Raw genomic sequence first — 13067 nt, 5'->3', positions numbered from 1 at the left:
TTATTTATTCCCTCGTGGACTCGTGGGATGTTATGTGGGGCTTTATGGTGTATATATATAGTCAAGGAATGGTTACGAACTCATGTATTCACGTTACACTGCAAGTCATGGATACTGCATTCATGACGTTATGAGAATCATATTATAAAGCATTTTATCGAGTCACAAAACTTGTGAACTCACTCAGCTTATGCTGATAAATTATTTTACGTGTCTTTCAGGTAACCAGCTGTAAGGGGCACACACGAATGGATACATTTTCAAGAAACTGCATTTGCATGTCGATCAATGAGGATTTAAGTTGGAGTTTCACAGTTATGTCTCCCCTTCGGTGGGACGTAGCGGTCAAACCTCGAGTATATTGTAAACTTTAAGTTAGGATAATATGTACGAATACGTTACACTTACGTTTGAAAATCCTCATATGTTTTATCATATAGACGTTTGCTTGACCTGTGCCATGGTAACCAATCGCGCCGAGCTAGATCGCACGCCGGTCGTTTCCGCCTTCGGGCCGGGTGTGACACATATATACACATAGTAGAACATAAAGGGAAACCGTGACTTATGATACTATACCACTTAACAACACATAATTCACTTATTGGATGTTTAATGTATAAATTCACTTAAGATTCAAATAGTTGTTCATGCTTTCTATTTTATTTTATTTATTATTGAAAAATCAAATTTATTGTCACCTAAAATTGCACCTAAAATCTTCCAAGCCTTGAACTTATAAAGATTTGAACTCACCATCCTCATACCATACCACTAGGCCATTCATGCTTATTCATATTCAGCATAATGCTTATCTTATAAAATAATGCTTATCAAAATCCATATCACCTAGAATATATTAAATATATTAATTTGTAAATGCATGTATCTATATGGTGCATATTGGGACTCCTTTTAACAAACTCCATAAGGTATTACATATTTATTTACAAAGGTATTCATATTATCAAATCAAATTTGAAAGATAAGGTTGTAGCATATGCCAAAGTTCCGAGACTTAGTATATTAAATAATTTGTTATAATATAAAGAGAGATTTATAGATTTCTAACAAACTGTTCAAATCAAACTTTTAATCCATTCATATAATTTAATTAATGAATTAATATCTATTTAACGTATAACATTAAAATTATAAGTTAATTATAATATTAAAATTGTGGGTAAAATCTTAAAATATGAAATACCCTAAAAAGTTAACCCACAGCCGCCAAGACTTGATTTCAGAAACATAGACCCATGTTAATTTGTTCATCGAATATTATGCATACATAAAAATCATAGGTGCATGTGTGGAATCGTACCTTTGCTTGCTTGCTTTATTGGAAAAACGAAACCGAATGGAGGGTGTAGGCGGTGTAGACCTGCATGCATAGTAAGGTCGATGTTCTTTAGAAACCCGGGAATAGGATTAGGGTTTTAGTGAAGCAATAATATCACGAGTTGAGATGTATAGAAAGAGTTGAGATGTATAGAAAAAAAAAAGAGAGATGTGCATACAATAATGAGATATATATAGGGATGAAAAACTTGGAGAGTAAGCCAAATATATATACTTTATATGTTTACTTTATATGTTGATAACCATAATATTAATTATTTGTAACATATATTTTAATATTTTGATTCTATTATTTTTCAACCCTAAAATCCTACATTGCTTTCTCAGACCTCACTCAGTCTTAATTGGCCGAGTGCCAACGTCTACTTCTTAATCGGAACTTACCTCGCTTATTCTGTTGTTTATCATCGTCATCCTTTGTTTGTCGCTTGACGCCCTAGTCGATTCTACAGGGACGATTAACGATTCACTCATCTTCGAGTTTTAGCTCATAAGCAAAGCGTTACATTGCATTATTTCAACTAATTTATGTCATTTAAGATTAGTTGGAGTTTCTAAATCATGCTAGGGTGTATGTTACTGTTGAAACTCAATTGCTAACTTTGAACAACAAAGTGTTTGCAATATACAGTCAATCATGTTTTCGGTTAAGAGTGTAAAAAGTTGTGCGTATAAGTTTAAATCTTGTTTGAGTAAGAATTTGCTATTTTTTTTGCAATTCGGATATCCGTTCAAGTATCTGAAATTCCAAATGTTGGATAGGATATGGATTAGGATACCGAAATGAACTAAAATTTTGAACATATGAGATTTTGGATATCCGATTTTCACCACCCTTTTCACGTAATTTTATCAAAAAAAAAACAATTTAATAATCATGTAATTATACTTCTTACAATTATAACTTGCCCTAAACATCCTAACAACCACCAACTAAATAGGTTTGCTTAGAGGTGTAAACGAGTTGAGTTCGAGCTTGGCTCGTCTAACTTACCAAGAGTTCAATTTTAAGCCTGGCTTATTTTTTTATTTATTAATTAATTTAAAATTTATCTATATTTATAGTTATTTTGCATATTTATTTAATTATAATTTTATATATACCATAATATATATTATTTAGTTACTTTATGGCAGTTTTATGCATAATATTGATTATTAAATAAAAATCTACCTATTCTAATAAAGTAAAATAAATGTGAACATTTGTCATGTTTTGGTTAATTCTTACAATTTTTTTTCTCTCCAAAACTAATATACTCTAATATATGTAATAAATCAATAATTATTCACTTTCCTTTTACACTATATTTATATATTTTAGTAAATATAAATATTAACATATTATTTTACTACATATTTCAAAATACTTGGTGAATTTCAAAAATCAACAATAAATCATGTTTCTCAAATGAAAATTGTTTCAGGTCTTTTGTGGAAGTTAAATTTGATTTTATGGGTCAAAAGTTGGTAAATAGATTGTTTGGTACAAGTTAACTACATTTAGGTCAAAATTTGTTACGGGTCAAAAATGAATATTTTGAGTATTTTTAAAAGTTTGAGAATGCAAAATAGATTTATCGTCAAATTTGTTATGGGTTCAAAGTGTTGATTTTAAAATGTCAAAAGTATGAAAGTTAGAATTTTAACCATGATTCGGGTTTCAAGTTTATTTTTAAGGGCATTTTTTGAAAGAATCAAAAGGTTCAGGATTTAGCAAATTGACTATTTTTCCCTAAACTATTAAAATTTAAGAAAAGATTGCGAACACTTTCGACATGCCACCCCATGCCTATCAATGCTTATAACTTTTATCAAATTTGAGATATTTATGTTAACATTAATTTTTCCTTCAATAGTAATCAGAACGTTGTATGAGAAACATGTCATGCAAAACTATGCTCAAATGAAACAAAATATTCACAAAATTGAATGAGTTAACATGTTGTTTTTTATGCTGTCATTATGACAAAGTCAAGAAGCCCTCTGAAACTTATCAAAAATTTTTTTATGGTGTAGCTCAGAAAAACATAGTTCTTGAAGAACATCAATTGCTACAATTTAATGTTCTACTTTCCTTTTATGGGTGGTAAATTAATAAATATATCAATAAAGGTAACGTCTTTTTTGTGTTTAGACTGAGTGGTTAGAACTACTATCGTATGAGAAGTCTTATTTTCGAAATTGGTTCATAACCAAAATTTTTTCAATTATACATATACGACACCGAGAATGAATTTTTCAATAGAAAGAAACATTCTTGGGTACGATTTTGCACGGACGTTTTTTTTATTAAGTTAATTTAAAAAAATCATTTTGTGATATAAATAAAATCAATTTATGTACACATTGTATAGATACAAGCATAGGTGTAATATATTTTTTTCATATACGCTATATAATTATTTGTTTACTTATATTTGAATTATCCCGTGTGTGGCACGGGCTCTAAAACTAATTACATATATAATAGAATTGTTGTCCTACGAGCTGGCTCAAGCTGATAAGTGAAGCGCGGACTCATTTACCAAAACAAGCTTATTTTTTATGTTCTAGCTTGTTTAAGTTTGGTTCGAGCATGCTTACGCTCGACGCAACATTTGAGCTTTTTTCTAATTGATCTCAAATGGTTCAGGAACAACCTGACTCATTTACACCTTTAGTTCTGGAGCTTATTTATATACCATAGCTCAAGTCAACTAAATAGTGCTGCGTTTGAATTACTATGGATAATAAAATTGGATTGAAATTGACACCTTGATATTTGTGGGGCCATGGTTGATTCTTTTGTCATTAAGTCAACGATTGCTATCATGACTCATGAGTGTGTGGTGGTAATCATAATCACTCATTAATCTCATATAGTCATATCTCTAGTTGACTTCTACTATATGTATATGTGTTTACAGCATGAATCTTCATCAATCATCATTCATCATAAACATGGCGACTACTAAAATCACAGCTCCAATCATCCCACCTTACGATCGAGTAACAGAACTCGAAGCTTTTGACGAAACAAAATCGGGTGTCCAAGGCCTCGTCGAGGCCGGAGTCCAACAAGTCCCTCGCATATTCATCAATCAACCCGAAACAATTCCAAAATCTTCCACTCCGTTCGACCTTCCAGTCATAGACCTTGCATCCACCGATAGAGCGTCAACGGTGGATAACATCCGTTCGGCCTCCGAAAACCTCGGGTTTTTTCAGATAGCGAATCATGGAATCCCAGTGACTATCATGCATGAGATGCTCCAAGGGGTACGTAGATTTAACGAACAAGACGTGGAGATAAAGAAGCGGTTTTACACGAGAGATAATTCGAGAGCATTCGTGTATAATAGCAATTTCGATCTGTATGCTTCACCTGCTGCTAACTGGAGAGACACTTTCTATTCATTTATGGCTCCGTCACCGCCGCCTGCCGAAGAGTTGCCAGAGGTTTGTAGAGACATTCAAATCGAGTTCTCGAATTACGTGCTCAAATTAGGCGGCTTGTTATTTGAATTGATCTCGGAGGCGTTAGGTTTGAAACGTAATCACTTGGGGGACATGGAGTGTGATAAGGCGCTGACGTTTGTAGGCCATTATTACCCTGCGTGTCCGCAACCGGATGTAACCATGGGTGCAACCAAACACACGGACGACGGTTTCCTGACTGTGCTTCTACAAGACGAAGTCGGAGGGTTGCAAATACTTCATCAAAATCAATGGATTGATGTTCCACCGGTTCCTGGTGCGCTTGTGGTCAATATCGGTGATCTGTTACAGGCAAGTTTCATTGATTTTGATATGGAAATTCAAAATTCCTTATAATTTGTTCAAGGAATTTAGTTAAGGATTAGCGATTATACACATAGTTTGACATCTAGTCCGCCACTGTTTTAAACGATTGCCCGAATAGAGGTTGGATGGATGTTTTTACCAAAATATTTCCAAACTTAGACTGTCTATGGTAAGAACTACCATCTGGATTTCTGACCAATAATTTTCAAAGTTTGACCATTGTATAGTCAGAACGGTCATCTTGATGTTGTTCAAATGGTCGTTCTAACCGAATTTTTCAAAGTTTGATTTTTTTTTTTATCAAAACAACTGCCTGAGCATTTTGTGGGTGGTCGCTTGAGGATATGAAGTCATATAGGGGTGGTGTAGCTATAGTATGACACTTTTGTTAAGTTTCAGATGATATCAAATGACAAATTGAAAAGTGTGGAGCACAGAGTGGTGGCGAATGAGAAAGGGCCGAGGGTGTCAGTGGCGTGTTTTTTCAGCAGCTCCCTAGTAGCATCGACGAAGGTGTACGGACCGATCAAGGAGTTGGTTTCCGATGAGAACCCAGCGAGGTACAGGGAGACCACCGTTCATGACTACGTGCAGTATTCCTTCTCAAAGGGCCTTGATGGGGTTCCTCGTTTATTTCATTTGAAGCTTTAAATTGTACCGAGCTTATTAAATTTACAACCTATAATTACTTGTTTGTATAAAAACATATACATGTTAATCATACCCATGCTTACATTTTAATTTAATATTTGGTCAACCAGGAATTTTGACCGATTTGCATTTGGACATTTGGTTTAGTGATACACTGATACAAACGAGTTATACAAACTTTAGGTGGGAGGTAGTAGTGTTGTTAATCTTTCTAAAGTAAAGAAAATATTTTGGAATAGGTAGATATTTTTAATATTGAGTCGCCGTTGGTTATGAAAATCTTGATCCGGACTAAAGAAACATTTTGTAACAGCCAACAGGTAAATATTTTTTTTGTATTTTGATTTGTAATAAGAAATAACTTAAAAAGACGAGTTAAAACGAGTAGCAAATTGCATCCTGGGATACCCCGTAAATGCTCAATGCGATATATAAACAAGTTATCGTACAAGCTTGTTATTTATAGAATAAATCAAGTGAGAATATACTGTTCACAAAGAGGAGGAGAGGCACCTGCCTTAGTTAGACCTCCAACCTTGTATTAAAAGCAAGACATTTTTTTAGAATCTGGCACACCACATGAAGAAATCAATTACAATATCACATGACTACTTTCTTAATTTCTTTCCATTATTTACATGACTAATAATTACTATTTGTTGTGGTAACTTGTTCCCCTTATTTACATAGGTTATCTCTAAGATGTTGGATGCCTCAATACGATTACAGAAAATGAACCCTTATATATAATTATTTTATATAAAATTGACCATAGTTGCAATAATAATAAACAAACTCCTATTGCGGGCTTAAGCTAAGTAAAGCCTTGAACAATGAATTACCTATATGGATGTTATAACACAAGTATGTAACAAACATATCATAACATAAAACACTCTTAAAGCATACATGAAGACTGAAATGCAATGACAAAACAAAGGTTTATTGGTTAGGGGAGTAGAAATAGTTATATTCACCTTTAACTTTGATTAGGTCCAACTCACATTTTAAATAAACATACATTGTTTCGTCGACTTATGGAATGAACTTTAATCATTTATCGCCATGATGCCAGGGACGTGTATTGGTCGGGTTTGATCGGTTTTAGACTCAAACCAACCAAAAACTAAAAGATTGGTTTTTGAAAACCATTCAGTTTTGGTTTTTCAAGTTTGCCATTTGGATGTTAAATTTATTACCCGAAAAATGGCCCAAAACAGGTTTGGGCCTAAAACTTTGGCCATGAAGTTTTTTTGGCTTTGATAATTTTTAAAAAAATTACTTAACATTTAAAATTCGGTTTTTACGTGTTTGGTTTCTTTACATAAGTTGGCTCGATTCAGATTTCTCAGTTTTTGATACTTCCAAAACCAAAACCAAAACCAAACCGAAAATTTGATTATAAAGAAAAAACGAACGGTCGATTTTGGATCGGGTTAGCTTATGTAAGTTTCGTTCAGACCCCCTAACATAAAGTCCAAGGTAAGGTAGGGTGAGTTGTGTTAATACTTTCCATTAACGAACGATTTGTTGGCCGGAAACCGAAGAACGAAAGGGGGCTGAGCAAATCGGAGCGATGGGAGAAGCCAGCAATACATCAATGGATGACGATTTGCTCCTCAAGAGCTTCTATGCTGAAGTCAGCGAGGCTGAACGCGATAACGAAGTCGTTAGGTATCCGGTTTTATATCATATTTGCTATTACCCTATATTTGATGCTTCGGATACATTAATTAATTCAAGCTAAATGTTTATATTGCGTAATAATAACCCTAGGCTGACACGTACGAAGTAACTAGAGCTTCAATTAACTATTTATTTGGAGCTCTAACTAGTTATTTATCGTGTATTTTGTTTGATCGGAATAGAACTGAATTATTAGATTCTAACAGTTATGGATTCATTAGAATTAGAGGGAAAGCCATAATTCGGTTTTGTTTATTGAGTTCCGGTTTGGTTTGGTCAATTTCAGTTGATAACCAAAACCAAACTTCAGCTTAAAAATACATGAAGTGGAGGTGTAAAACACGAAATGAAGGTATAAAAGCTAGAAATATATAAATATAAGAATGGTTCGGTTTGGTTAATTTACGGTTAATCAAGGGTAAAATAAAAACGATAACCAGTTTTTGGTTAATCGATTAGTTCGGTTTTTGGTTAAATACGGTTCAGTTTTGTCAGTTTTCGGTTAACAGTTCGGTTATTGGCTTATTGCTCCCCGCTATAGTTAGTTATAAGGCAGGGAAGATTTCATATCAGATAATTATGCACTTGAGGTGCAGAACAGAATTACTTTATGATATATCTCTTCATGAATTCTTTGGAATTTAGTGGATGCATAAGTAGTTCTTTTATGTAATAGTTAGTTACTTTTAGCTTGTGTAATGTTAGAATTAATATTCTGTTACCGCACTGTTCAGAGACGGTTACTTTCTAGTGACTGGTTTTCATTTAGATGAGAATATAACGGCAGTGATGGAAACTTCAAGACGTTATGTGTTATTTGGTCATGAATTTGTATTTATATGTAAATAGAACAATAGGGAGTATGAGGATCAGTTTCTTGGATCTTTATTATCTAATCATTGGTTTTGGAATACAATTTTTGCAGGATTCTTTCATGCTTTAAGCTAAACGCATTTGAGTATCTTAATCTACCATTTGATTCTTCTCCAGAAGAAGTGAAAAAGCAATATCGCAAGGTAATACCTTTGTTTTTATAGTGTATGTCAATTAGGATTCATATTTTGGTGTTTGATATTTCATAATAAGACCATGTGTAATGACTCTAATATTTCTAATTTTTTATCCACAGTTATCTTTGTTGGTTCATCCTGACAAATGCAAGCATCCTCAGGCAAAGGAAGTGTTTTCTGGTAAGCGTGACATTTTCGACTTTTGAGTTGTACTAGTGTGAACTTATAATTTAAGCTTTTAATAAATTTTGCATTATAAAGTAAGATAAAAAATAAAGACTCCGTTATACTATAAATGAACCGTTGTCTTTTTGAGGCTTCTATGGCAGTCATGTGAATGATTTCTCAAAACTTCATTTAAGTTCATGATATTTGGTATAAGTGTAGTTCTATTCTTTTGTGTTATGTTAATTTATTACTAAGGTAATACCGTAATAGCGACACCACTTCACTTTAATCTCGAGTCCCGCATCATGATGTCATCTTCAATTTAGGGTATGCTAAGCATTTAGAAACTGTAAAAATGAAGAGTTGAGAGAGAAAAGGGTGGGGGGTTGTGTACAACTGTTTTAGTCACTATGGTTTTATTCTTGTATACATAGCATATTTAATATAGATTCTGTTTGCTGAAAAACTGCTCATAAGAAATGTATATTGTGTTTTGATAATTTATGCTTCTTTTCCCTGTTGGTAAATTTGTTATTCATGCTAACGCATCTCCCACTGCACTAACAAAATATAACTCTCTTTTGTGCAGCCCTAGCAAAAGCCCAACAGTTATTACTTGACCCACAAGAAAGAGAGTATCTTGTAAACCAAATTAATGCAGCCAGAGGTTAGTACAAAAGCTGTATTTGTTTCTACTGTAGTACGCAATTTATTATTTCTGGTCAGTGGTCATGTGGCCAAAACTTTATGTTTTCATGCTATATCATATCTTCTATCTCATGACATGCTATATTATAATGATTATTCCAAAATATTATTATAACCAATGTTGTCAAGACAATATCTGTAACAGAAGCAGTAAGTTATCATGGAGAATCATCTTTTTCTTCTCTTGACAACCAATGTTGACACACACACACACACACACACACACACACCCCAAAGCAACACTTTGTTAAATAGTAAAGTACAACAAAGTGTTGCTTTTGTGTTTTAAATTATACACTTTGATGCCTGCATTATATCTTTTAGGTCATGTGACCTAATTGAATGTAGCACATTAGTTCATACTGACATTAGTAATATGTTTTTTTTTTTATTTAGATTATCGTATTTGTTTATTTGTTATGTTATTACAAATGTACTTGACTCATTTGCAGAAGAACTTCGAGCAAAGAGGAAAAAACAACTGAAGAAAGACACTGCATCTAAGCTGAAGTCACTAGTTGATGAGGTAATCAAGTTATGGTTTTTATTTCTATCATGAACATTAATGTTAATCAAATTATTTTCTCTTATGTTTTTTAAACATTAAACACCTTATTGCTACCCTTTGGGGGTCGTTTTCATGTAGATTATGATATCCTTTTTGTCTTTTTTTTCCAGGGAAAATATGAGCAAGAATATGAAAAATCAAATGAGTTTCAAAATCAGCTAAAATTGAAGGTTCGAGAAATACTAACTGACCAAGAATGGCGGAGAAGGAAGATGCAGATGAGGGTATGTTATAAGAAAACTCTTTTTTTTTTTAATTTCATTTGCGATCTGTTAATTCCATAAAACACAGCATGGGTATTTTAATTTTGCTCATCTTTTATGAACTTCTCTGTTGTTTTTTATGTAGATTTCTGAAGAGGAAGGCAGGCTGAAGAAAGATGAGGAAGAAACCAAAGAGATGTGGAAACGAAAGCGTGAACACGAGGAGCAGTGGGAAGGAACCAGGGAAAATAGGGTTTGTATTTTCATTTTAATATTTTCTTTTTCGTTTCTTCATTGGTACTTATATACATCTGTTTCAGTTGATGCATGATTTATAAAGTAGAAATAAACTTTACACGTATCCTCAATTTCAGCAACCAACTTCAATGCACAAGCGCGAAATGGAACTTTTTAAGAATACGCTACCAATTTTAGCAATAAACCTCATTTTAACTTTTTTTAGCTGTAATGGCTGGTGTGGTACTGGTTGATGCCATGAAACTCACTATTTGTTTAATGTAACAAGTAACAACATACTTTAACTACATTAAACTATGAATTCTAACAGCGTTAAAGTATTTTATTTGACATAACTTTTTCTTGGACGAAAGGGATTGTTAAATTTGTTATGGTTTTAATGCTTTGTTTTATTCATTATTTCATTCTGTTACACCCTAATCGTGCATGCCAGCAAAAACCCTTGAACTTTTTATTTGTTTAAATTGCCACACAAATTGCAGCAATATTATGTTGTTCAGCACACAGTTGCTAATCGCTTTGACTTTTTTGTTTAATCAGGTTTCTAGCTGGAGGGACTTTATGAAAGGGGGGAAGAAGGTAAACATAATCCTCCATTATGTCTTTTCCTCTGCACTTTAATTTTGAGAGAGAAAAGTAATACATCTTAGAGGTGTCATAAAGCGTGTAACCTCTTTTTTTTTTTTCTTTTTTTTTTGTCTATGCATTTGAACTATTTTATAAAAAAAAAGAAGTTAGTTGTGTAAAATATGATTACAAAAATGATATTATTGCAATGACCCTCCATATAATTTTTTTTCGTAAAATGATATAGTGGGCATTTTGCATTTAAACTGCAGTTTGAGATAAAAAATAACCGACCCGGTCTGTTTGTAACTAAAATCTGTAACTGATACCTTTTAGGTACAAATGATTGACAAATGCCTAATGGGTTAATAATGGTGAAATTTGTAGGTGAAGAAAGGTGAACTTCGGCCACCAAAGCTGAAGACAGAAGACCCCAACAAGTCTTATGTTCAAAGGCCCGTGAAACGAGGTTAGGCAGGCTTACAAAAGCCAAAATCTACTGAGGCATGTAACTTTTTTATTGATCTAGTGGTTGAATACAAAAACTTGTAACTTTTTTATCGTCGTCTTGCAGCCCGTTGTAAGAGCATTGTATATTTGCATTTGTTTCTTTGTAGTTAAACTCTGCCCACATTAAAGTTTATTTTTCTATACCTGGAGTAAGTTTCAACTCATAATGTTCTATTCGGGACAACATGAATGGTGGAATATTCTCATTCCCTTTCTTGATCATATGCTCTATATATTTGATTTTCTATTATGATGATTTGGTTGTATTTTTCTTTGGACGTAGATCAATCTTATGTCCCCGAGCAGCCTTAAGCTTCTCACAAGTATGTCGTAGACTCGTAGGTGATTGCTCCAAAGCAGATCAGTCGTGCCACTTGCCGTGTTGACAGATTCACCTGGTGACCCCCTTTAACACCGATCTTTGTATTGCCTTCGTAAAAGTAAATGCAGATGCATTTATCCTATTGTTTCATTTGTTCCTCGTGATAAAACTACCAACAGCTTCCTGTTTATTTGTCGCTATCTAGAATGTCTGCCATCTAGATTCTATATCTGTTGCTAGAACTAGACGTGCACAAATCAGTTTTTTTTAAAACCCGGAACCGGGTAGGAACCGGTTTTTTAAGAACCGGGTACAAAATGGAACCGGTTCCTGTCAGGAATCGAGTAGGAACCGGACCCGACCCGGTAGGCAAATATCAGGAACCAGTGGAACCGGGAAGGGTAGGAACCGGGTCCGGTTTATACCCGAAAACCGGTTCCAGCGGGTTTTCCTATTTTAAATCATTTTTTACCGTTAGAAACCGGTTCCAACGGCTATTTTACCATTTTTACACCGTTAGAAACCGGTTCCAACGGCTATTTTACCGTCCTCGACCGTTGCACCTTCTACATAGTTTGCTCCACTATATCGGCCAAGTTCACTAGTTGGTGTGTTACCCCTTTGCGGCTTGCCGACTCACGAACCGCATTCATCATGTTTATAAGCTTGTCCTTGCATGGCTTACTTGATGTTGCTTGCCTCACAAAAGTCGACTTTGAACTTTGACTATATATTTTGAAGTAATGGTCATAGATTTCTTGAAGGGATTTGTTGAAAGAATCCTTTGCTTCCGTCGACGCCATCGGATCGATCTCGTGCGCACCCATGTTGTCATATATTTCCTCGATCAACGCCTCAACCCGGCAACATTTATGTAGGGGTTTAAAGCGGTGGCACAAGTAAACACGGGTGGTATTCCTTCAAAATATTTTAGGAACTTCTTCTTCATTCGGTCAACAATGTGCTCGAAAAGGTCATTTTTGTTTTCAAAGTCTTTGAAATTCAAAAAGATGTTGTATAATTCTTGAAAAACCTAACAACTAGTAGGATAGTAAACCCCCGACAATTTAGTTGCGGTTTTAAAAACATCAAGATACTCCAATAAGTAACCGATATTATCCCAAGCACCGTTTGGAAACATATCGGCTTCGCAACGATCCACAAGCGTTCTATGAAACGCTTGTATAGTTTGTTTTTGGGAAAAAACACAAGCGAGCATATTACAAGTCGAGTTCCAACGGGTTGGAACGTCCCAGTTCGGCCCCAAA

At 34.1% G+C, this 13067-nt stretch overlaps 2 protein-coding genes across 2 annotated transcripts; both read left to right on the top strand.

Annotated features, from left to right (window-relative positions):
* The first annotated feature begins 4295 nt into the window (after positions 1–4295).
* Positions 4296–5889, top strand: LOC143537085 (1-aminocyclopropane-1-carboxylate oxidase homolog 1-like). Its single transcript, XM_077030935.1, has 2 exons — positions 4296–5133; positions 5548–5889. Exons 1-2 carry the CDS (start codon positions 4306–4308, stop codon positions 5797–5799), a joined length of 1080 nt encoding a protein of 359 aa, XP_076887050.1. The 5' UTR covers positions 4296–4305; the 3' UTR covers positions 5800–5889.
* A 1449-nt stretch (positions 5890–7338) lies between these two features.
* On the top strand, positions 7339–11567 carry LOC143537057 (J domain-containing protein spf31-like). Its single transcript, XM_077030918.1, has 9 exons — positions 7339–7473; positions 8411–8501; positions 8615–8675; positions 9253–9330; positions 9824–9897; positions 10050–10163; positions 10288–10395; positions 10941–10979; positions 11355–11567. The coding sequence occupies exons 1-9, from the start codon at positions 7376–7378 to the stop codon at positions 11439–11441; spliced, it is 750 nt and encodes a 249-aa protein (XP_076887033.1). The 5' UTR covers positions 7339–7375; the 3' UTR covers positions 11442–11567.
* Positions 11568–13067: the final 1500 nt, after the last annotated feature.

This window comes from Bidens hawaiensis, unplaced genomic scaffold, assembly GCF_021521415.1.
Source record: "Bidens hawaiensis isolate Kalapana, Puna unplaced genomic scaffold, B.hawaiensis_p1.1 tig00011078_1, whole genome shotgun sequence".
Classification (NCBI taxonomy): Eukaryota; Viridiplantae; Streptophyta; class Magnoliopsida; order Asterales; family Asteraceae; genus Bidens; species Bidens hawaiensis.
The sequence above is the reverse complement of the archived record's forward strand: the minus strand, read 5'-3'. Positions and strand labels throughout refer to the sequence as shown.

Excerpts from the sequence above, each read along its gene's own strand:
- LOC143537085 (XM_077030935.1), top strand. The coding sequence starts at position 4,306 with ATGGCGACTACTAAAATCACAGCTCCAATCATCCCACCTTACGATCGA. Across the intron at positions 5,134-5,547 it reads ATATCGGTGATCTGTTACAG|ATGATATCAAATGACAAATT; the intron begins GCAAGTTTCATT and ends GTTAAGTTTCAG.
- LOC143537057 (XM_077030918.1), top strand. The coding sequence starts at position 7,376 with ATGGGAGAAGCCAGCAATACATCAATGGATGACGATTTGCTCCTCAAG. Across the intron at positions 8,502-8,614 it reads TGAAAAAGCAATATCGCAAG|TTATCTTTGTTGGTTCATCC; the intron begins GTAATACCTTTG and ends TTTTATCCACAG. Across the intron at positions 10,396-10,940 it reads AAGGAACCAGGGAAAATAGG|GTTTCTAGCTGGAGGGACTT; the intron begins GTTTGTATTTTC and ends TTGTTTAATCAG.